Source organism: Triticum aestivum, chromosome 2D, assembly GCF_018294505.1.
Source record: "Triticum aestivum cultivar Chinese Spring chromosome 2D, IWGSC CS RefSeq v2.1, whole genome shotgun sequence".
Taxonomy (NCBI): Eukaryota; Viridiplantae; Streptophyta; class Magnoliopsida; order Poales; family Poaceae; genus Triticum; species Triticum aestivum.
Window position 1 is genome coordinate 647,817,847 of NC_057799.1, and position 23,803 is coordinate 647,841,649.

At 45.0% G+C, this 23,803-nt stretch overlaps 2 protein-coding genes and 1 non-coding gene across 3 annotated transcripts; 1 reads left to right on the plus strand and 2 right to left on the minus strand.

Annotated features, from left to right (window-relative positions):
- Nucleotides 1-3,803: 3,803 nt before the first annotated feature.
- LOC123055358 (peroxidase 66) lies at nt 3,804-5,171 on the minus strand. The gene has a single exon (XM_044479353.1). The coding sequence runs from the start codon at nt 5,058-5,060 to the stop codon at nt 4,026-4,028; it is 1,035 nt and encodes a 344-aa protein (XP_044335288.1). The 5' UTR covers nt 5,061-5,171; the 3' UTR covers nt 3,804-4,025.
- Nucleotides 5,172-11,888: 6,717 nt separating this feature from the next.
- On the minus strand, nt 11,889-21,517 carry LOC123055359 (uncharacterized). Its single transcript, XM_044479354.1, has 5 exons — nt 17,257-21,517; nt 16,521-16,567; nt 16,332-16,467; nt 14,884-14,915; nt 11,889-14,232 (listed from the first exon to the last, which is right to left on the minus strand). The coding sequence occupies exons 1-5, from the start codon at nt 19,370-19,372 to the stop codon at nt 12,022-12,024; spliced, it is 4,542 nt and encodes a 1,513-aa protein (XP_044335289.1). The 5' UTR covers nt 19,373-21,517; the 3' UTR covers nt 11,889-12,021.
- An 841-nt stretch (nt 21,518-22,358) lies between these two features.
- TRNAR-CCG (transfer RNA arginine (anticodon CCG)) lies at nt 22,359-22,431 on the plus strand. The gene has a single exon. It is a non-coding gene; the product is annotated as a tRNA-Arg (tRNA).
- The last annotated feature ends 1,372 nt before the right edge of the window (nt 22,432-23,803 follow it).

The following is a 23,803-nucleotide window of genomic DNA, read 5'->3' on the forward strand; positions in this document are numbered from 1 at the left end:
CCCAGAAACAGTCCGGACACGACCCCACTGTCCTACCCAAATGAAAAGAATCCGGGCAAAACGGACATCCCTTTAAGATCGCGCGGTGGAGTTGTCCTCATGTGTGGTGTGGTGCGTGGGATGGCGATCAAAGATGCTTTACCCCAAAAAAAAAAAGCAAAGATGCTTTCGTTGGACTTGTCAAGAACACGAGGCTAGATATGGATATATTTGTTCTTTTGCTAGGGTGATGGGTCCACGGCAGGGCTGAGGACACAGCGTACAGTGCTAGTAGTACTACTAATAACTAGGTTCAGTGGCTGCTGGGCGACATCACATCACAATAATATCAAGGATCTCGATGCATACATATGCATGCACCTTCGAGTCAAGTTGTTACACCATTTGTCTACGGAGGAACTGATCAAATGTATCTGGACATGTACGTGTACGTACTGAGAGCGATAACAGTTTTTTTTTTAGGGTAGAGCGATAACAGGTTGAATAGTACGACTAGTGCATATGTGTGAGCGTGAACACGAGAAAATTAAGGGCGTGGCTAGAATCAGCTGACCGAATTTACAATTTCGGCTAGTCACTTTTTTCCCGTCTACATCGGCGGCCCAGTCGTTTATTCATCCCAAGCACAGCCACTTCATATTCTAGTGGATTAGGCCCTTTCTAGTGCTTCACGGTGTATAGATGCTAATAATGCCGCATAGGCAGAAAAGTGATGTGCCAAAGCAATTAAAAAGGAGTGACAATATTACGGTAACCCCAGGAGGAAACCACCAATGCATGAAGGAGTTGAATTGTTAAACAATTAAATAAGAAAAGATAAGCTACAAAAACTAAACGCCTATGCATTGGGAGACTAGTTGCTAAGATTTTTAATGGACTTAGCACCTCATTCAATCACCAATTAGAGGACGAAATTACTTCACGTCCTCACAAGAAAAAGAAATTACTTCACGTGAGCCTTTTTCTTGAATTTCAAAGAGACAGACTTCTACAGTTAAAATATATTCTTACTTTTTTGTACTATGTGCACTTACAGTGTAGTATATCCTACGAATTTGAATAAAACACCATGCTTGTACGTGAGAGATAAAAAGGAAAAATAATAATGAAGATAAAAGGTGAAGACATCTGGATCACAAGCTACAGGGAACCCCACTTGGCCAATGTTTATCCATCTCTTTGTATTGTACGGCAGTCCAGTGAAGGAACTAGTGCCACTAAAAAAAATTGAAGTTATTAGGGCATTGATATTACCATTAAAGAAAAAAAGAAAATAAATAAACTAAAATAAATAATGACAAAATTTGCACATAATTTACAAAGAGATTACACTTTTTGTAATCATGATTTGTTTGCAAAAAGAAGTTTCCTAAGAAGGAATGAATTAGTGGATTTGATATTAACCATTCAGAAAATAGAAAAAGAAATAAAAACACAAAATAACAAAATTTGCACACAATTGCACTTTGGTATCATATGCAAGAATAAACATTAAAAATGGAAATTTAGAAAAAGAGGAAGTTTTCCAAGGAATGAATGAATTGGTTGCATTTGTATTTGATCCATGACGTCTCTACCTCTCAAAATCAAAAGAATGGAATTTTCGAAGGAAGCATGAATTAGTGGCATTGGTATCGCCCTTTAAAAATAAAATAAAATAAAATAATGACAAAACTGACACACAATTTACTCAGAAATTGTGACTTTTTTTATAATATGGAAGAATAAGCATATAATAGTGGAGTTTCACAAAAAGAAGTTTCCTAAGAAAGAAATAATTAATGGCTTTGTTACTATCCTTAAATAAGAAAGAAAATACAATAAAAACTAAAAAAATCGAAATAACAAAGCTTTCTAAGAAAAACAAACAAACGAGAGGCACTGGTATTACCCTTTTAGAAGAGAAGATGAAACAACATTAAAATATTAAATATTAGCGAAAGATCACAATATAATTTTTTCTAAGGAATATAATCTAAAACAAAAAAATTCAAAATTTGATTACAAAGAAATTGTGCTATTTTATAATTTTACCGATCATTAATTGCATTATTTGACTATGTGGAAGAATAAATTGGTGGCATCGGTATTACCCTTTAAGAAGAAAGAAAATAAAAAATTAAAACAAAAGATGACAACATTTTACACAATATTCACAAAAAATGTGTTTCCAGAATTATACAAAAATAAACATATAATAGTGTAATTTAGCAAAAACAATTCCTATAAAGGAATGAATTAGTGGCATTGATTTCACCCTTGAAGACAAAAGAAATAAAAAATAACAAGAAAGTTTAGAATAAGAAACAATGAATCGGTAGCCAAAGTATTACCATTTAAAGAAGAAAGATAACGAAAAAAGTTTAAAAAAACTTACACGCAACTTGGCTCTAGAATTGCACTTTTTGTAGTATGCAATAATGCAAACAATAATCATATAACAGTATTATTTTCACAGATATCGCATAGTATTGATGTGAATACATTTACACTCATCCAACATCCCCAAAATACCATAAAAGAAAAATAAATGCAACACGCTTATCAACAGCCAGAAAATTGGCTAACCCAAGTTAAAAATCCAGGAACTTACAAGTTGCTAAAGTGAAAAAATAAAGGTGGTGGGTCAATCATGAATCACATGGTAGGGCATGAGGCAGCCACTTGACTCGATCGCCGAAAGTGACAGTACTGGAGTAATATTGTACTTGTATGTACCATGTCGATCCGCAAAGTTGGTGCAAGTTGCCGGAAAAAAGGAGGGAGATATTTGGTCCCATGCAGATGCAGGCATGCGCGTGGTGGCCACGATGGATGTCCTCGATGATCTATTTAGTGCTACGTGGCACTCCCTGTGCATCATCAGCTCAGCGGTGGGGTGAAGATCAAAGATGTTCTTGTTGGACTTGTCGAGAACAGCCTTTGTCTCTTTTTTCGTCGAGCACCAGCTTTGGCAAACAAACATATTATATAATGGAGTAACATGCATGGTGATGATGCTACTACTACCACTAAAATTTAGAGTGTACAGTACAGTGATTACTTACTCCTAGTCGTAGCAGGGTTCAGGGCACTTGCACAAAAGTCATGGCGATGTACATGTATCCTTTTTGAAACAAAAAAAAACATGTACATGTATTCGTTTTGTAGGGTTTACGTTCACAAATGCACCGGCGGCTAACCATGCACTATGTTTAAAGGTAAGCCGAGCACATGCATTGGTCTGGTCCATGCTACTGAGCTTATGTAGAGTCGCTTGGGCGTGCTGGATCATTCATTGTGATGATGAGCATGCATATGCTCGTTTCCTTGATGTGCTCAAGTGCTTTTGCGATTGATTGATGCAAATGCAGCGGCAGGCAGACGAGACCTTGTGCTCAGTGCATCTTTGAATGTTGAAAGGCTCTGTTTTGTTTTTCCTTCCTTTTATTTGAATAAAAAAATCACTTGTACACCCCCGTGATCGCGCATGCATGCAGGTATGGCTGCATGCACGAGAGTCAGGTACATCTTCTTCTGCACCTTGATTGATTTCCGTTTATATATCACGAGAGTCAGGTACACATGAGTGCGTGATATAAACTCAAGATTGCTCGATCGGCTGCTGCACACCAAAAAAACAAAACAGCGAGCAGCAGCTCGGTACTGGCCGTACGTACGTGCTGCTCTGCTCTCATCGCCTGCATCGATGAACACGTCAAAATACATACTACTACTATATGGAAGAGGTAAATACATCGGGAGTCGTAGAACTTGCATCTGGCGGTCAGTTTGATACACGAACTTATAAAATATATGAAATATACGTACAAAATAAAGAGCTACTAGATTTCAAAAGTGAGACCGGCATGAGAATCTACAAACATTTCTCGATGACATCGATGAGTCCGCACGTGTCGTCTTATTATTACTACTCCAACGCAACAAAAACAGTCAACACAAACCCACACACGAACACCACTAGTACAGCAGTGCACTACACGCTAACGTCACGCACGGTCTGCGGGCACTGCCGGAAACACCGATCATGCGGAAGCAGCGACGCCCTCCTCATCCTCCTCACCGGCGGCGTCCACGGCAGTCTCGATGACTACGGCGGTCTGGGCGTTGGTCCTAAAGCAGCTGAGGCGGCGGATCTCCCCGACGTTGCCCGCCGGCTTGGGCACGCTGGCGAGCTTGGTCATCGACTTGGCGAACTGCGCGAAGAAGGCCTCCTTGCTCGCGGCGAACTGCTTCACGATGGGTGCGGTGGTCTTGTTCTTGATCAGCGCCATGTCGGAGGTGAACACGCCCTGGTTGAACCCCAGCGCCTTGTAGTACCCGTTGTCGAACAGGTCCGGGGTGACCACGTCCAGGTTCTGCAGCCGGTCCGGGTTCTTGCTGCAGTTGGCGGCGAGCTTCCTGGAGAAGGTGTCGTCGGCGCGCTGAGACCGGTCGGAGAAGCTGCCGCACTGCGACCGGCCAATGGTGTGCGCTCCGGAGAGCGCCACGAGGTCGGCGACGTCGCCGAGGCCCCTGGTGCCGAAGGACTGCACCAGAGCGGCGACGCTGGTGGTGGCCGGCGACGGGAGGTCGAACACCTTGTCCTGTGACGCCGGGGCAAGGCTGTCGAGGTTTCCGAGGGGCACGGGGAAGGTGGGCCCGCCGGACGCGACGATGGCGGCGCGGGTGGCGAGCAGGGTGATGTCGGCGCAGGAGACGACGGGCCCGCAGGCGGCGTGCGCCGTGGACCGGATGGACTCGACGAGCTGCATGGCGCGCGGCTGGATGGTGAGGTTGGGGCCCAGCGCCGTCTCGCGGGCGGAGGTGGAGTTGAGGAGGATGGAGGCGTCGCAGCCCTGCGGGAAGCAGTCGTGGAAGTAGATGCGGACGAGGCCGGCGGCGATGGCGATTTCCCTCGTGAGGGCGGCCTGCACCGCCGCGCGCACGATGCCGTCCAGCTGCGGGCACGTCTCCGCGTGGAAGTCCGGGGACAGCGTGGACGAGAGGGCTGAGGCGGATGGGGAGAGCAGCAGGGCCAGGGTGCCCAGGACGGCCAGCAGTGAGCTGCTGCTCGCCATTGTTGGTGTGGAGCTTGAGCTTGAGCTGAAGCTTTCGAGTGCAATGGTGGTGGGCTTGTGTCTTCCTCACGTACGTCGAGTAGTGAGCATCATTTATAACTGGAACTGGTTCGGATCGTACCGACCACAGACAGTCACGCACTAGCCATGCATGTGCGCCGAAATATATTAAGGCAGCGTGACAGAGAAAAAATGGTGCGTGAGTGACTATAGCTACAGCAGCCTCTCACATGCTGAGTTTTAATTTGTCCTATCCCTGTATACAGTATCCCTACTACTACCATATACTCCCTCCATTCCTAAATATAAGTCTTTTTTGAGATTTCACTATGAACCACATACGGATGTATATAGATACATTATAAGTTTAGATTCATTCATTTTGCTCCGTATGTAGTCCATTTAGGGGAATCTCTACAAAGACTTATATTTAAGAACGAAGGGAGTACTTCTGCACAATAGCTAGACATCGCAAAATAGAATTTGGGTCGGTTAATTTTCGTAGCAAGGAGGCAGCCGAGGGAAGGAAGAAGCAATCACCACTCACCGGAGAAGCTACCCCATTATCTACCTTAAGGTGGTAGGGTGCCCCATAATATATCTTAGGAGTGTTGAGGGTAGGGGTGCAGTTTGCCGGGAAAAATGGATCGGCGGGGAGGGGGTGGGGAGGGGAGGCATTGCGGTTGTGGGAAGGGCGGGGCGGCGGCAGCATGCAATTAGGCCGACAGAAGATCGGGCGGTCCGAGGTTGAAGATGATGAACAGTAACCGTTCGGGAGGTTGAAGAAGATGAACGGGTCGTCTATCTTGCATCCAACGGCTCACAGGAATCGACTGACCCAAATTTGTTTTTTAGGCGACTTACATCTAGCCATTCCCATACTTCTATGCGTCGGTCGATTCCTTCCCAACGATTGGATCTGTCACGTATAATCCTCAATTAGACTTGAATTGTTCTCGCCAAGCACTACATAATTTTTCTTTCCTCCTGATGAAATGATGGCCTAGCCGTCTGTTGCCGCCCGACTGGCTGAGCGCATGCCTCGCCGCCCCCCCCCCCCCTCCCCTGCGGCTCCTGCACTCAAACAATGAAGCCTTTGACTCAATCCCACCTAGTCGGATACACATGTGGGAAAATTGACTTATGGAAACAAATCTCAATCGCCTAGGAAATAGGAAAATCAATATTAAATTAGTTACCACATAGTGTATGTGTTAATAAGTTTGATCAACTAAACTCTTGAACTATTTATTTAGGGAATCGATTGATAGAAAAAAGAAAAACAGATGCATGAAGTCGCGTACTAAAGCTAGTCTCTGAAAGAGAACCAACCAGTAATTAAATGGTTAAGAGGGTGATTGTACCCTAGCCCACGATGAAACAAACACAGGTTTGGCACATGTATCTCATAAAAAAGTAATGTTCTTTTAGTGGGAGACGACATTCTCGTCGATAGCAAAGCGTCTATGGCGAGTTCATCAACCTCAAGACCCGCTGGATCAGTCTCTTGAAGGTGCTCACAAAAATATGGTGTGCATGTATGCATTCATAGGGATTGAGTGTATGTGAGCGTTCGCGTCTTTACTTTATTTTAGAAGAAAAAAACTAGTCATTGAGAAGCAAAATACCTGTCCTTCAATGTTTTCTTATAACATAATACAGACACAGACGGTCATACACACGCGCATACACTCATCCTTATGAACACACACGTGCAGAACCCACCCATAGGAGCACCTCTGAGAGAGCTGGCATATCATCTTGAGATTGACAAAGCGTCACAATCTCCTCCCACTAAACACGCATCGCCAGAAGTTCTGAAATAAATCCTGAAATAGTGTGGGCATCATGACTTGAATCCTGATGGGCTGAGAATTCAACTGTCCTCCTAACCATTCAACCATGGTTTGCTTGACACACGTCCATCCATTTTGTTAATGCAGAAGTAGAGCACCTACTAATCTAGGGCACATAAAAAATATACGGGAATTCGGGCACATTATAATAGACCTACGGTTTTTTGTTTTTGTTTCGCGGGCAATAGACACTTACGTGTTGATAGGAGAACATGTTGAATACAAGTACTCCTGCACACGTATGTACGAGGGTAGACAAGAAAGGTACTTGGTAGTGCGTCGATCATGACATGCGCCGCGGCGTGAGGCAGCCAGAGTGATAGCGGAACAATATGAATAATACTGCCACTGCTACCATTGTCGACCCGTAAATTAAGTACAGTACGTACAAGCTGGCGGAAATGGCGCGAAATGTTTGGTGCGTGCATGCGCGTGGCTGGCCTCTGCACCGTGCGCGTGGTGGACACGATCCATGTCCTGGTCGGTTGGTACGTACGTGGCGAATGGTACTGTAGAATATTTGGGTAGGTTCGGTGGCTGTTGGGGGGCAGGACAATAATATCACAGGATCCAACACTAGAAGCATGCATGCAACACCAGGTAGAAGTTGCTCGCAACTCATGCATGTCATTTTCACCGTGCTAAATTCATACCACCGTCCCTAAACATAAGCCTTTTACGGATTCCAATATGAATTACATACGAGCAAATGAGTGAATCTACACTCTTAAATACGTCCATATACATCTATATGTAGTTCATATTGAGATCTCTAAAAAGGCTTATATTTAGAAACGAAGGGAGTAATACATATTTTTTTAAGGGTCTAGGGGTCAGAAAACCGCCCATACGAATTTCCTATGTGTAGAAAAAACATCCATGGGTTTAACAAGCTACTCTTTCTGTTAATTTTTTTTTTGTAAACAAGCGAGCTACTCTATCTTTTGGCATACAAATGAAACTATAAGCATAAAACATCGTTTCTTTTGTAGGGTTTTTATCCCTTGTTTGTTTCCTCTTGTAGGTCTTTCTTTTTGCTATTTTTGCGGTTTTGGGAGTGGTTCCGGTGTGAGATCTTTGGCAAACTTAGACGTGGTTGAAGAGGCAGTGTTTTCTTGTGCGACCATCTACCATCATCTTCGGCTGTAAACCATTGGCTCAACAAATTCTATATCGAAATCATGCTACCATGTTAGTATGTTTCACTCTGTCTTTGCATTGTGTGCTCTTCTAGAAAGATCCAATCGCCTTAAATTCTTACGCCCGCGGGAATGGTGTGTGTCATGTTTGCACACAGACTTGTCCCAACGTCACCAGCGACAACACAACAATGTAACTATTTTGGACAACATTCTTGAAATACCCTCAAGTGAGAGCATAACATCAGGAGGAGTCATAACACCCCACACATGTCGTCCATAGCGGCAACCTTTTGCCTTTCTCCTCCCATCGAACTGCCACGAAGGACATAATGACATGCGACTCATAACACCTTGGACAAATGACACAGTGTGGGGCCAAAACGGTAAAAAAAAACTATTATTTGATATGATAACACGTGCCGGCTCACAACAAACCCACAACCCGATGTGCCAAGAACTCCCCTTTTTAGGGAGCTTGCAAGTTGAAATAATACTTTGTACCATACCCCCCCCCCCCTCCTCCCACCCACCCACACACATCAATTGTCCAAGGAGAAAGTGATGGCCACTTGACATTGCAAAAAGGTACTAGGAAATTAGAGTGTATGCTAGTACCACCAACAATATAATTTGTTTCAAAGAGGGGGTCAAGTCCAGCCTAGTTGATGCACGCAACCAAAGTACCACAAATTTAAAAGTATGGACTATATAGTAGTACGTGGGTCTTATCAAGTGATCACATATCTGCACTTGCGGCTAAGACTAGCCACAGTGGGAGTAACTTCAGCAGTAACATCAAGTCCAACTCAGCAAATTTGCTTATGTGGCAATGAGTTAATGAGGAGAGAGGGAGTTGTAGTAACTTAGCTAGTTACTGTAACATCACATGTTCCAATGCAATATGAGTCTATAACATAATAAATGAACCTTTGCATGTTACCATACTTATGTTACTATCCACTATGAAGGTAGTAGCATATGTTACTCTCCATTGTGGCTAGTCTAAGCGTGCCCTTGGTTTACGGCGGAGTACATGGTATGATCTGTCCACACTAATTAAAAAATGTTCTGGTCCACACTAAGCTAGAGAGCCTAATGCTATGTTTGATCGAGTTCTGGATTCTAAAAATGCTGTTGTGAGTTGGTTGAGCCTAAGTGAGAGGAGCTGTAGTGGGTTGCATGGTGGAAATGCTCACTGTGTCCTCATGGTCCTACATAATTCTAGGCCTCATGAGTGCTCCAAACTAATTTCACAACTATGCATGATTTCCACATGAAGAAGTACAATGATCTCTCGAGTTTTTCGCCAATTAACACTCAGTTAGTTTAAAAGCTGAGTTAAAAAAGAAAGTGACGATGAGCATGCAGCTGGGCCGGTGTTTGGTGGAGCGTGAAACAAATCAAAGGACAAGTCGATCGCGTGCTCAGAGGGGCAGGAGTATACCTTGCTCATTGTATGCCAAAGCTATTTCTCGCCTTTTGCGAGACGGTGTACCAATTCTGGTTCCAGCAGGAGCGGTTTTTTGGCATGTTTTTCTTCTGCATGCCTCCTGTGTCGGTTTTTAACTTTTTTCTTGTGATTTTTGGTTTTGTATTTCTTAGCGTCTTGCCGTCTTTCATCAATCTCTCGTTTTTTATTTTTTATTTTCTATGTTAGTTTTTTTCTTTCTTTCTTTTGTTTTAACCAGTTTTCTTCTGTTTTCTTTTATTTTTCTTATTTTCTATCTCTCTTCAACACATCTCCACTTTTCTCAGTACATAGTGTATATATTTCTGTTCATGCGTAACCTTTTTTGAAGCACGTTAAACATTTTTGAGACACAGTGAACATTTTTTTCAAATAAATGTTTTTCAACATTTTTCTGAATACATGTTAAAAAAATTTCAACTATAAGTTGAACTTTATTTAATGGCACCAGATATATTTTTAAAATTACGCAAACGTTTTTACATCATATAAACATATTTTTAATGTCATCAATTTTTTAGAATGTCTGGACAATTTTTTAAATGTAACTCACATTTTTTGAATGGTAGGAAACATTTTTTTGGGTCCAAAAAAAGGATAATTGTTTAATTATGCAATAGAATTAACATTGTATAAAATTTTCAAAAAATTTCATATACATTTTAATACGTGAACATATTTCTAATGTGACAACCATTCTTTTTATTACTATGAAAGGTAATTTAGAGTTATATAGTCCTCCGGCCCAAACTAACTGTCGCAATGCGTTGGACGGTGAATGGGTTGCGTCAATTAAATGGGCCGAGGTGTAACATTTTTACATTATGTTAACATTTTTTCATATTTGTGGTAAACATTTTCTAAAACAGTGCAATTTAAGTGTAATTAAATATATGCATTTATAATTTTTCAAAAAATATAAAAAAATAAAGGAGAAAGCAAACCAAAAAATAGTGCAGGTTCCTATGTACGTGATTTTTGTTTATGGAAACACTTTGTATTGCTTTGTTTATTGATAAAACTGGTTTTTTCTTTTGATATATTGTATCAATTTATACTTTATATTAAGAGACTGCATGTGATCTAATTTTTTTTCTTATAGATCTGTAAAAGATCAGCACAATGTTATAATATTTATTTTGTTAAATTCTATTTTTTACAAAAGCATATTAATCATGTGTTAAAAGCGTCCATCTGGTATTTAAGAAATGTTCATCATGTATTAAAAGATCCATTGGATATTTAGCAATGTCAGTTTTATATCTTAAAAATTAATGTATTTCAATAGGTTCATCGGGCATAAAATTAAATTTATCCTTTTTTATAATATGTCCGTCGGGTACTGAAAAATGTTTATCATATATTGACAGTTTATTGTGCATTCAGAAAATATTCATCGTAAAGTTTGTCTAAATAGTTGAGAAGAAAAAGTTGATATAACTCACAAGATTTATTTAGACACATAGGAATATGTTCAGATATATCACAAGACTTAATTTCAGGATTTGCGGCGATGCGCATTCAGTGGGAGGAGAAGTTCCCGTCGATGACGAGGTGCCTACGGTGACTTTGTAAATTTCAAGATGATATGCCGGCTCAGTCTTTCGGAGGTGCTCATAGGGGTAGGGTGTGCGTGTGTACGTTCATAGGGGTGAGTGTATGCGCGTGCATATGAGTGCTTGCGTCTGTACCATGTTCTAAAAAAAAAAGAAGATATATTACAAGACTTGTTCCGAAAGTCCACAAAAGATGTTCACACCCCTCGAAAAAATTGTTCCTATAATCCCAAGCAAGTTTTTGCTTCTCCAGCCCTTCGGAGCCAAGGCGCATTGCTGTTTTTCACTCAGTGAATGCTTGAATGTTCAAAGCCATTATAGGAGTGGAAGTCTCCAACTTTAGCAAGCGAAACTGACGCGAAGTGACCGCGGAAAGAGTGTCTCCCCAACATCAGGCTGGAAAAACAGAGTCCGGTGATAAGGACAAGTGTAAAACCAGTGTCTGAAAAAACAGAGTCCAGTGATAAGGACAAGGGCAAAACCAGTGAGAACCAAGTAAGCAAATATATCAGTGTGTGTCATTGTTATAATGTGAGATGAACACAACGAAAACAAGTCCAACCAAACATTGATTAGCTAAAGCTGACGCAGAAAACTATAGCGCACCGATAAGAGCAAAATGCAGTTGCAGATTTTCAAATAGTTGCAGTCAAGAAAATCGTCTGTATGAATGATCTGCTTGTTCTGTGTAATAGATCCATTTAAATGAATCATGTCTCCCCCCCCCCCCCCCCCCAAATAAGAAAACATTTGAAATTTTGCACAGGACTATCCAAAGGAGATATCCTGCTGATTTACTGAATTAGACTATAGTGGGAAACGCAGAGCAGAGACATTTTATTTTCAAGAAATCTAAGCCATACTACAGCCAACAGCCATTTGGTAGTTAAACTTCTAGTGTCACACGCCGTGATAAACTAAACATATAAATGACTAGCACTAGTACTGATGTTTCAGTAGAGAAGAAGATGGCTTGTTTGAACTGGTCGTCGAGGTGCTAGCGTCCGAGGAAATTGTCCTTGTTGTACCAGAGGTTGGTGGCGGCACGCTGGAGCTAGACGACGTCAGCGACGTCGACAGCCCAACTTCGTCACCGAAGGCAAGCGGCGGCGCTGCGTACGTCGGCACTGGCATCTTGGAGGGGAGCACGGGCAGCTGGCTGCAGTTGTGGAGCGTGGCCATGGCTTCCCTGATGGTCGGCCGCGCGGTCGTGTCCGGGTGCGCGCACCACAGCCCGACGACCATCACCCTCTCCACCTCCACTGCGTCGTAGTCGCTGTTGAGCTGCTCATCGGCAGCCTCAAGGATGGCTCCCCGGCCGTACAAGCCCCAGGCCCACTCGACTAGCCGGAAGACGCCGCCGTTCTTGCGCTGCTGGTCCTGGTCAGGTGGGATCATGCTCATCGGCTTCCTGCCGCACGCCACCTCAAGCAACACCACGCCGAAGCTGTACACGTCGGACTCGGCGCTGGCCCTGCCAGTGACGATGCACTGGGGGTCTAAGTAGCCCGGAGTCCCTGAGACTGCGGTCATCGTCTGCGTCCCGGCGGCGTGGTCGACAAGCCTCGCTAGCCCAAAGTCCCCGAGCTTGGCTCCGAAGGACTCGTCGAGCATCACGTTGCTGGGCTTGATGTCCCGGTGCAGCACGCATTGCTCCCACTCCTCGTGGAGGTACAGCAGTGCAGACCCAAGCTCCAGCAATATCTTCATCCTCATCGGCCAAGTGAGGAAGGTGCCCGCCTGCTTGCCATGGAGATGGATGTCGAGGCTGCGGTTCGGCATGAGCTCGTAGACCAGCAGGAGCTCCTCTCGGCCATGGCACCAACCGAGGAGCTGCACCAGGTTCCGGTGGCGCAGCCTGCTTATCACCTTGATCTCCGACTTGTATTCCCTCTTTCCTTGCAGGGAGGACTCATGCTTGGAGAACCTCTTGATGGCCACAGCAAGCCCAGCTGGCTCTCTCAGGTAGCCTCGGTAAACCGCACCAAAGCCACCTTGCCCAAGCTTCTCCTCCGCGGCGAAGTTCCTGGTCGCTTCCACAAGCTCTTGGTATGGGAATCGCCTTGGCCCTGTCCCCATCTCAATCTCCGTCATCGGGTCACCTTCGCCTTCCGAGTCTGTGTAGTGCTCCTCTGTCTCCACGATTCTCTGGCGATGGCGGCGCCGCACTACTAGTGCTGCTGTCGCAGCAAAGAGGAGCACGAGGAACAATGTCGCGCCAGCAGCTGCCCCGGCTATAACTCCAGGGCCCGGCCTTGACGGGGAGGATGTTGGTACTGACGGTGGTGATGGTGGCGGCGGCGGTTCCAACGAAGAGCTGAAGGACCAAGAGCGTAGCTGATGCAGTTCGATGGCGTTGGATGTGGACGCGGAGAAGCCAACGGAGACCTGCTCCGGCAGTGCGCTCTTGAGGTCAACCTTGGAGCTAAGGCTGTAATTCCGGTTCCTCGCTTGGCCGGATCTATCATCACCGACCCATACCGTCACCGCCAAGATGCTGCTAACATTGTCGTACTCGATGACAGCGGTCAGGTTGTCCGTGAGCTCGAAGCTCGGCAGGGTCAGCGTGCTGACCGACCGGAGGGAGCTGACATCGATGCCGATGTGGTCATAGGTCTCACGGGGATCGGACACCACCGTATTGTTGTAGGTGTCAAACTCCACCGCCACGAACCGGCTGTCGCCGGTCGCCACGGCGTCCGCGCTCTGGTTGGTGAGGGCGAGGTTGTAATCGATGCAGCGGGCCGGGAGGCTGGACGGGTAGGCGGCAAGGAAGAAGGCCATCCCTTGGCCCTTGCTGTTGATGTCGCCGGAGATGGCGAACGAGAAGCGGGTGGTGAAGCTGGCCACCTCGCCTGTCGCCTTGTCCCATAGCAGCATCGGCCTGGCGTTGTACGACGCCCGGCCATTGCTGTAGTCGATGTTACCGAACCTGTTGGCGCTGATGTCGATCCATCCGACGCTGAACGACGCGTCGCCTTCGATCTTGATGTCGTTCTGGTCCGCCGAGCTGAAAGTGGAGTAGTTGAAGGACAGGGAGACGACAGGAGCAGGGAGGTAGAAGAAGATGATGAAGAGAGCACAGGTGGTTGCTGTTGAAAAGCCAGCCATCCTAGGCGCCGGTGACAACGAATCCTCAATCCATAAAGTCTGTTATACATAAGGGAAACACCAGGAAGAAGTCAGCCTAGCTACCTGGTAAAATTAGTACTAATTCAATTTCCTAGCTAGTCTAGAACGCTGAAAGCTTCAATCACCTAGTCAACTCCAACTCCTTGACTACTTCCCAGCTAAGGAACTCTGATTTTCTGCGGATTAGCTAAAATGCAGCCTGAGTGCGTTTTTGTTAAAACGCAGCCAATTTCAGGGCCGTGCGATTCATTCTTGATTCATGGTGATCCAGCCGGAGACAGGGACAACGCGAAGGGGAGACGGGTCTGAACTGCACCGAAGGTCGTGGCGGCGACCGGTCAGGCGGCCAGGTTTATGTTAAACCACACCATGAATAATGGTCTATCTATTTGATGTAACATCTTCTAACTCCTGTGTTAAAACAGCTAGAATCTGGTTGAACAAATCAAGCATACTTATTCAAACCACACTACTTTTTAAAGGAAAAAGAGCATTCTTAATTAATACTCCCTCTGTAAAGAAATATAGCGTTTAGATCACTATTTTAGTAATCCAAACGCTTTTATATTTCTTTACGGAGGGAGTACTACGTAACAACGATTCATTCTGTGGAAGCGCCAGGTCAAAGCAAACAAGGTAAAATAAGACACGTACTAAGGACAAACTGACCATACAAACAAGTTGGAACCACCCTGGGGTCCCTGGCAAATGACAAACTTTCAGCTCTATGCATCAGTTAGTCATACCATGAGCATTGCAAAACTTCTGATGTCATTCCGGAGTAAACATTCACACGAGTAAAGCATTATCTGATACTTAATTCAATGAAAAAGAACAATGGACTTACTTGCTATGACGAGATTTCACATATACTCCCCCCATTCCCTATCCAAGGAAAGGGCTAGATTAGTCAAAACTCAGAGCATCCCTGTATTAGAACTGTTTTCAGGATGAAGAGTTGCTAGATCAATGACCTATACCCAACAGTTGCCTGATTCTCAAATAATACTACTCCCTCCGTCCCAAAATAAGTGTCTTAGCTCTAGTATAACTTTGTACTAAGACTAGTACAAAGTTAAGACACTTATTTTGGGACGGAGGAAGTACTAGCTAAGGGAAACTACCCCATGACTCATATTTTTGTTCTGTGTAACAGAACCATTTGAACAAAACGTGCCTACTTGTTCATCATACTATTATGAAAAATGTGAGTCTCGTCATAATAAAGATGTTTAGACAGAAGCAAGAAAACAGACTCAATATACGGATAAACTATCAAGTAATATCGAAAAGAGGATTATTGCTGAGTTATTAAGCTGTAATATAATGGGAAATGCAGAGCAGAGACAAAGAACTTCACTTTCTATTTTCAAGAAATCCATCTAAGCCACACTACACCAACAGCCATTTAGTGGCACAGACATCATTACCTAGCCCCAGTTTTCTCCACGGTGGTTTACATCTTAGTTTGCCAAGTACACAAGAAGAAAGCTCATGCCAGCACTACGTACCCGAGCATTCACAGCGCTGCCCCAAGCTTAGGAAAGAGGTCCCTATGATGAAGCTAAGATATTCTCATAGGCTTGTTGGCTGTGAATTTTCGTCATACATCAAAATGTCGATTAAGAAGTTTGTATGTGCTGTCTATGAAGCAACAATGCCAGTGATTACGTTTGTTGTTTCATCATATCAGCCAGAAATAAGAACCGTTCTAATTCCTAACATTCCTATAAATGCGTATGTTCTTCTGACATTCAATTTAGATGCAAGCATATATTATTTTTTTCATTTTTTATCCAAGGTGACTTTGTTCCCTTGCATGTACATTTTGACAGTAAAATTGGCATGTGACAAATTAATAAACATACATGCAACATACCACAGCTAGGCCTGTAAGGTCAGCTTATTTGAAAGCCTCAATGCCGTAAATGTTCCAATTGTTCATAGAAAAATTTGTTTCAGAAAGCAAATTTAGCATATATTTAGAGATAAATTTGATGCTACTATAAATAAATTGTAGTAATGTAAACACATTGATATATTTACACCTTGATCTAATATATACGATGCAGCCTGCAGAAAATGAAAGAGAACAAAAAGAGTAGCATAAAGAAAACCTTTTTGGCTGCTTACAGCATTCCGTGCCCTTGAATCTTTCAGCCTTTCTGATAAACCAGTGTCTGCTGTCTGCTTGGGCTTTTCTTGCATTGCCATACCATGATGGCCAGAAGCTTCTTGCTCGATTTCCTTCACCTATATAACAATCATTAAGCGTATCAGAACAGGGCTTGGTGTTCCTAATCAACACTAATGTGTCCCTCAAACCATGATTCATCATAAACAAACATTTTTTCTAAAAAAAACGCAAGAAGCAAATTGTATGTCGACTTACTCTTTTAAATCAAACATGCTCCATGGCACGAGGCAAATCTTCAGGGTCCCATCTAAACCGTAACTGAGCTGCAGAAGATCGAGAAGCGCTCCATCGTCTTATCGCTCAGTCTATCAAACAATCAAAACTGTACCAGGTTTTCTGATTATAGACACGCGCAGTGGGTTTCCTGGTGATGCTCGCCCACCAACCATTCTCGGTCTTCTATCTCAGCGTCAAAAGTTACCGTTATGCAAGTGATGGAACCTGGTTCAAAAGTTTATAAACCAGAAGTAAAGTGTGAAATAGTATAAATAGTGTATATAGTAATGATATCTCAACGGACTTAGAAATAAAGGCTGTAGAGCCTGTCCCCCATACTCAAACAAAACAATGTATAAAATAGAGAGTATGACCAGATCACGTACTAGAGCCGGCCGGTGACAGTTAGTAACTTGGAACCATGTTCCACCTGCCTGCTATATATGACAACGAGAGATCACCACATCATCAATCCAACACTCCCGATAACAAATCGAAGTTTTTTTTTCCTAAAATAAAGAAGAGAACAAATCAAACGCACGCCATAACCTAAACAAATGACTAGCACTAGTACTGATGTTTCAGTAGAGAAGAATATGCCTTGTTTTAACTGGTCGTCGAGGTGCTACCACGTCCGTCCGAAGAACTGGTTGTCGTACAAGTGGTGTGCGGTGGGACGCTGGTGCTGGTGGACGATGTCAGCAACGTTGACAGCCCGTCGTCCATGTCCAAGCCGAACGGTGGCTGAGCATATGTCGGCACCGGCATCTTGGAGGGGAGCACCGGCAGCTTGTCGACCTTGGAGTGGAGCTTGGCCATGGCTTCTCTGATGGTCGGCCGCGCGCTCGGGTCCGGGTGTGCACACCACAGCCCGACGACCAGCACCCTCTCCACCTCTGCTGCGTCTAAGTCACCATTCAGCAGCTTGTCGGCGGACTCTAGAATGGCTCCCCGGCCGTACAGCCCCCAAACCCACTCAACCAGCCGGAACACGCCACCGTTCTTTTGTTGCTGGTCCTGATCGGTCGCAGTGAAGCTCATCGGCTTCCTGCCGCACACCACCTCCAGCAGAACCACGCCGAAGCTGTACACGTCTGACTCGGCGCTGGCCCTGCCGGTGACGACACACTGGGGGTCCAAGTAGCCCGGAGTCCCTGAGACTGCGGTCATAGTCTGCGTCCCGGCGGCATGGTCGACAAGCCTTGCGAGCCCGAAGTCGCCCAGCTTAGCTCCAAATGACTCGTCTAGCATCATGTTGCTGGGCTTGATGTCCCGGTGCAGCACGCACTGCTCCCACTCCTCGTGGAGGTAGAGCAGCGCAGACCCGAGTTCCATCACTATCTTCATCCTCATCGGCCATGTGAGGAAGGTGCCCTGCTTGCCATGGAGATGGATGTCGAGGCTGCGGTTGGGCATGAGCTCGTAAACCAGCAGGAGCTCCTCGCGGCCATGGCTCCAGCCGAGGAGCTGCACGAGGTTCCGGTGGCGCAGCCTGCTTATCACCTTGATCTCTGACTTGTACTCCCTCTTTCCTTGCAGGGAAGAATCATGCTTGGAGAACCTCTTAATGGCCACGGGAAGCCCAGCTGGCTCTCTCAGGTAGCCTCGGTAAACCGCACCGAAGCCACCTTGCCCAAGCTTCTCCTCCGCGGCAAAGTTCCTCGTCGCTTCCACGAGCTCGTGGTATGGGAACCGCCTTGGCCCCTTCACCATCTCGATCTCCATCATCGGGTCACCTTCGCCTTCCGAGTCAGTGTGGTACTCATCCGTCTCCACCATTTTTTGTTGATGGTGGCGACGCACAACAAGTGCCACTATAGCGGCGAAGATGAGCACGAGGGACACTGATGCACCAGCAGCTGCCCCGGCTATAACTCCCGGACCCAGCCTTGACAGGGAAGATATTGCTGCTGCTGGCGGCGGCGGCGGTTCCAACGAAGATATGAAGGACCAAGAGTGTAGCTGATGCAGTTCGATGGCGTTGGATGTGGATGCGGAGAAGCCGACCGAGACCTGCTCCGGCAGTGCGCTCTTGAGGTCAACCTTGGAGCGAAGGTTGTAACTCCTGTTTCTTGGCTTGCCTTCGTTATCATCACCGAGCCACACCGTCACTGACAAGATGCTGGAAACATTGTCGTAGTTGATGTCGGCAGTCAGGTTGCCCGTCAGCTCGAAGCTTGGCATAGTCAGTGTGCGCACCGACTGGAGGGAGCTGATGTCGATGCCGATGTGGTCGAAGGTATCGTGGGGGTCAGACACCACCGTATTGTTGAAGGTGTCGAACTCCACCGCCACGAACCGGCTGTCGCCGGCCGCCACGGCATCCACGCTCTGGTTGGTGAGGGCGAGGTTGTAGTCAGGGCAGCGGGCTGGCAGGCTGGACGGGTAGCCGGCGAGAAAGAAGGCCATGCCTTGCCCCTTGCTGCTGATGTTGCCGGAGATGACGAACGAGAACCGCGTGGTGAAGCTGGCAACCTTGCCGGTTGCCCTGTCCCATAGCAGCATCGCCTGGGCATTGTACGACACCCGGCCATTGCTGTAGTCTATGCTGCCGTACCTGTTGGCGCTGATGTCGACCCATCCAACGCTGAAGGATGCGTCACCTTCGATCTTGATGGCGTTCTGGTCCGCTGAGCTGAATGTGGAGTAGTTGAAGGACAAGGCGATAGCAACAGTAGGAAGGTAGAAGAAGAAGATGAGCAGGAGGAGGAGAGCACAAGTGGTGGATGTCGAAAAGCCAACCATCCTCGCATCGGCGATGGTCACGATGCATCAACTCTATTATACCATGCATAAAGAGAAACGCCAGGAATAAGTCATTCCAGCTAAGAGACTCCTTAGCTTCATTCCAGGTAAGAAACTCAGATTTTCTGCAGATTAGCTAAAATGCAGTCGCCCCCGTTTTCATTAAACTGCAGACGATTTCTAGGTCGGGCGATTCATCCGTGATTCATGATGATCAAGCCGGGGACGGGGACGACACAGAGCGGAGACGAGTCTGAACTGAGCTGAAGATGGTGGTTTCTTTTCTAAATTTCTTCTATCTATTTCTGAACTCTGATACAGATGTACTCCCTCCGTAAACTCTTATATTAGTTTACAGAGGAAGTACTACATATCCTCATGTACAGGCTACTTTTCGTCAAAAAAAAAGCTGAACCAGGCAGCTGTGGGCAGCAGCGACCGGCCAGGCAGCAGCGGTTTCGTTAAACCACGTCATGAATAATGTACTTATATCTATTTGCTGTAACATCTTCTAACTTCTTCTATGTTAAGACAGCTACAATATGGTTGAACAAATCAAGCATACTTGTTCAAACGATACTACTTTTTTAAAGGAAAAAAAAGGAGCATTCTTGATTAGTACTCCTTTGGATCCTACACACCAAGGACAAACTAACAAAACAAGCAAGTTGGAACCACCATGGCAAATGGCAAACTATCAGCTTTAAGCATCAGTTAGTCCGCACATACCATGAACATTGCTAAATTGCTGATGGGTGCTATTTGTGCCATTCCATAAGTAAACATTCACAAGAGTACAGCATTGCACAATACTTAATTCATTGTTCATTGAAAAGAGCAGTGAACTTGATATGCTGAGATTTCACATATATTTTTCCATTCCCCTATCCAAGGAAAGGGGTACATTAGTTAAAACTCAGATCATGCAGGTATTAGGACTGTTTTCAGGATGAGAAATTGCTAGATCAACCCAACAGCTGCCTGATTGTCAAATAGTACTACCCCCGTCCAAAATTATAAGACGTGCCTACCAAAAACGTCTTATAATTTGGGGCAGAGGAAGTACTACACTAGCTAGGGGAAGCTACACAGATCCATTTGAATAAATTATGCCTACTTGTTCACATCATACAATTATGAAATAAAAAATAAAAAATAATGAATAACAGAGATACATTGTGTAAACGTGCTGACTCAAGCAAAAGATGCAATGTTCATACTAATAAAGATGTTTGGACAAGCAAGAAAACATAAGCAATATGCAGATAATAAACTATCCAAAAGGAGAATCCTGCTGATTTGCTGAGCTGGACAGATTATAATGGGTAATGCAGAGCAGACACAAAGCACTGGACCTTTATTCTCTCGATTTTCAGGAAACCTAAGCCGTGCTACAACCAACGCACATTTAGGCACAGACCAGCACTACTTAATCCCAGTTTTGTCCCCAGTGGTTTATTTCTTAGGTTGCCAAAAGTGAAAACGCTGGGAAGGGGGAGGTACAGAAGGAAAAAATGGTTGTACCAGCAATACCCAAACCATTTCCCCAAGCTGAGAAAATATATAGGTCTAGATTATCTTGTGAATACTTCAACTCCTGCCTGACCTGATGATGGATTCTGCACACATACTGATAATCAACCTTCAACATTGCTACAAGATCAAGATCATAGATAGACAGATTAGTACATACATACAGTACATACTACATAACCAAACCATGGATCGTACAGATTTCACAGGTTAAAGAGCTAAGTAGTGGAGTTGATTTGATTAGTGACCTGACCCTCCTGTCCTGGTCAGGGCAAATTTGAAGCTTAAACTTGCTACCTGCGTAGTTGCCGAGCTGCCCTTCAATCCAGACCCGAGCGGCCAGCCGCCGGAGCCTCCCCTCGACGCGCCGCTCCTCCACGGCAAAGAACAGTGACGCCCCCGCCGATCCCTACCCTCGCCTGGCCCTCGTCGGCGGCTCGGTCTCCTACTCCGATGCATTCCTCCCGCGGGGCCGGGGTCGCGGAAGCCAGGCGGTATACGGGCGGCGGTGTCGACGGTGGCCGTCGGCGGCGGAGGATTCCGGTGGGATTTGGGGGAGGGTTGATGACTGGACGGGCCGTGGTTGAGCGGAGCGTATTCCAGTGGGCCCGGGCTACCCGTACCGGGCCTCGTGGCTCAGTTGATTTCGCACTTTTTTTTATTTTCCAGACACGTACACTCACATTTCTCTTTCTTTTTTGCGAGAGAAATTTTTAATCTATTCATCAATCATGGCAGTACAAAGAATACAAGAGGTAATAAAAATTACAACTATGTCTATGGACCACCTAGCGACGACTACAAGCACTGAAGCGAGCCGAAGGCGTGTCGCGGTCATCGCCCCTCCATCAGCGGAGCCGAGCAAACCTTCTTATAGTAAACAATCGGGAAGTCGTCGTGTTAAGGCCCAAAAGGACCGGCACACCAAAGCGGCAACCACACAAACGAAGATAAACAAAAACTGGATCCAAATAGATCCACCGAAGACCAGCACATTTGAAAGACACACACTCGCTCCCCAGACTTATTTTGAAAAGAAAAATCTCCATACCTTTCTTCATGACATGGATCATATATACGTATACTGAACAAAAAGGAAAAATTACTCCACTTAGTTAAGCTTACACATCTCACAAGAATGGGAGTTTTCTAGTTTACAGGGATTTCAGGATATAATAATTGGTAAATTTTAATGGACATTTCTAAAATAGGAATTTGCAGTTGCTTTGACATAGAAAATTTTGTGGCTTTGTAATTTTGTTGGGACTTGTGACTGTTATAGTCTTTAATTAATATGAGTAGCTGGCAGGATAATCTTCTTGCATGTTTTTGGTAAATTATGTCCTGGAAATTGATTAATTGGGTGCAAAGACTCTCTAGTATTTTAGCCATTTTTGCAGTATGAATTTTCCCATCTGCCTATTATATTCTTTGCTACCGGTAATGACACGATGACCGCGTGGCCTAATGGATAAGGCGCTCGCCTCCGGAGCGGGAGATTCTGGGTTCGAGTCCCAGCGTGGTCGCTTTTTTTTTCTTCCTGATTTGCTCTTTCGTGTCCCGGCGTTTTTGTCTTCGTAACCACTACCCATCAGACATCTGATGCTTTGCATCCTATCAGACCAGTGTTTGGCCGTTGGGATCAGAAACGAGATGGACGTCAGATCTGCTTCTTAGTCCCCACGTTAGATGAGCCCTTTTATAGCGCGATGATTGAGTGCTTCCATATAAGAAACTGATCCCGCGAGCTACGCCCACTCCATGGCTTCTTTCTCTAGACGCCCTTCTTCCACCCTCAAACACTGCTTCCTGGTCGAATGCTTCTCTCCCGACGAAGCAAAAATGGCGCACTTAACCCGTGAGATCGAGTATTGTGGTTTTCATGATGGAGATCGTCATCCTGCTTCCAGTGCGCCAAATCCTTCCTGGTCTGGCATCAGTTTCGAAGCAGGAAGTGATTCTGCAAGTGGTTCAAGTCGTCAGTTCGTCAATCCGCCAGTTGTGAACAATGGCGACGAACAGGTAAAATCCTAGTCTGTACCTTTAAAAAGGGTTTACTTGGGGGGTTTCGGACGTGAATTGGCTGATGCATGATGCCAACATGTGTATTTTCCATCGATTTCCATTATGTATATGGTTTCTGGGATTCACGTATGAGGTGTTGACGAAGGGATAAAAATAATTTTGTGGAAGCATATGTAACAACCAAGGATGCAGTAGGGAAAGTAGGTGGAAGCTATGAATGTGTTATTTTATTCTATCAGAAGCATAAAGTAATTTTTGTGCTTTGCATCCGTTAGACTTTTGTGTAGAAGCAAGATGCACATTTGATGGTTGTTAAACTTGCGATGAGAAGTGTCCATGTGTGCTTGAAAATGGGCAATATTTACAGTTTTAGTCTTCGGAAATGCATGATGCACTTGTATATAGTGTTAGAAGCATCCGTTTTGAGCTAATGAAGCATGCAAGGGCAGTGGTGTATGTGCACTTACAGTATTGTAATGTCTTTTTGACAGGATGAAGTGATGGAAGACGGTGAAGAAGACGAAAATGTACAGGCTTCTGGAGATGCATCATCAGTCAGACCAAAAAGCGCCCTATGTTGGTATGGTGTTCGACACTGTCGAGGAAGCTCAGAAGTTCTATAATGAATATGCCAAGAAGCAAGGTTTTGGGACAAGGATTGCGGGCACAAAAAGGACCCAGAAAAAGGGTTGTGACTTTAAATCAGAAGGGAGTTTGAGTGTGAGTTTGAGTGTGCTCATGCAAGAAAGGGGGATGGTGATGTAGGAGGCAAGCATGCAGGATGTGATCCTGAGATGCAGGATGCAGCTGATGTTTTAGCAGAAGGATGTAACAAGGAGCAAGATTTTGGTAGAAAGAAAATTGCTGCAAAAA

Coding starts and splice junctions, on each gene's coding strand:
- LOC123055358 (XM_044479353.1), bottom strand. CDS start 5,060: ATGGCGAGCAGCAGCTCACTGCTGGCCGTCCTGGGCACCCTGGCCCTG.
- LOC123055359 (XM_044479354.1), bottom strand. CDS start 19,372: ATGGTTGGCTTTTCGACATCCACCACTTGTGCTCTCCTCCTCCTGCTC. Junction 16,568..17,256: donor CAGTTCTTCGGACGGACGTG/GTAGCACCTCGA, acceptor CGTTTTTTTTAG/AAAAAATGTTTGTTTATGAT. Junction 14,233..14,883: donor GGTTCCAACTTGTTTGTATG/GTCAGTTTGTCC, acceptor TATGTATAACAG/ACTTTATGGATTGAGGATTC.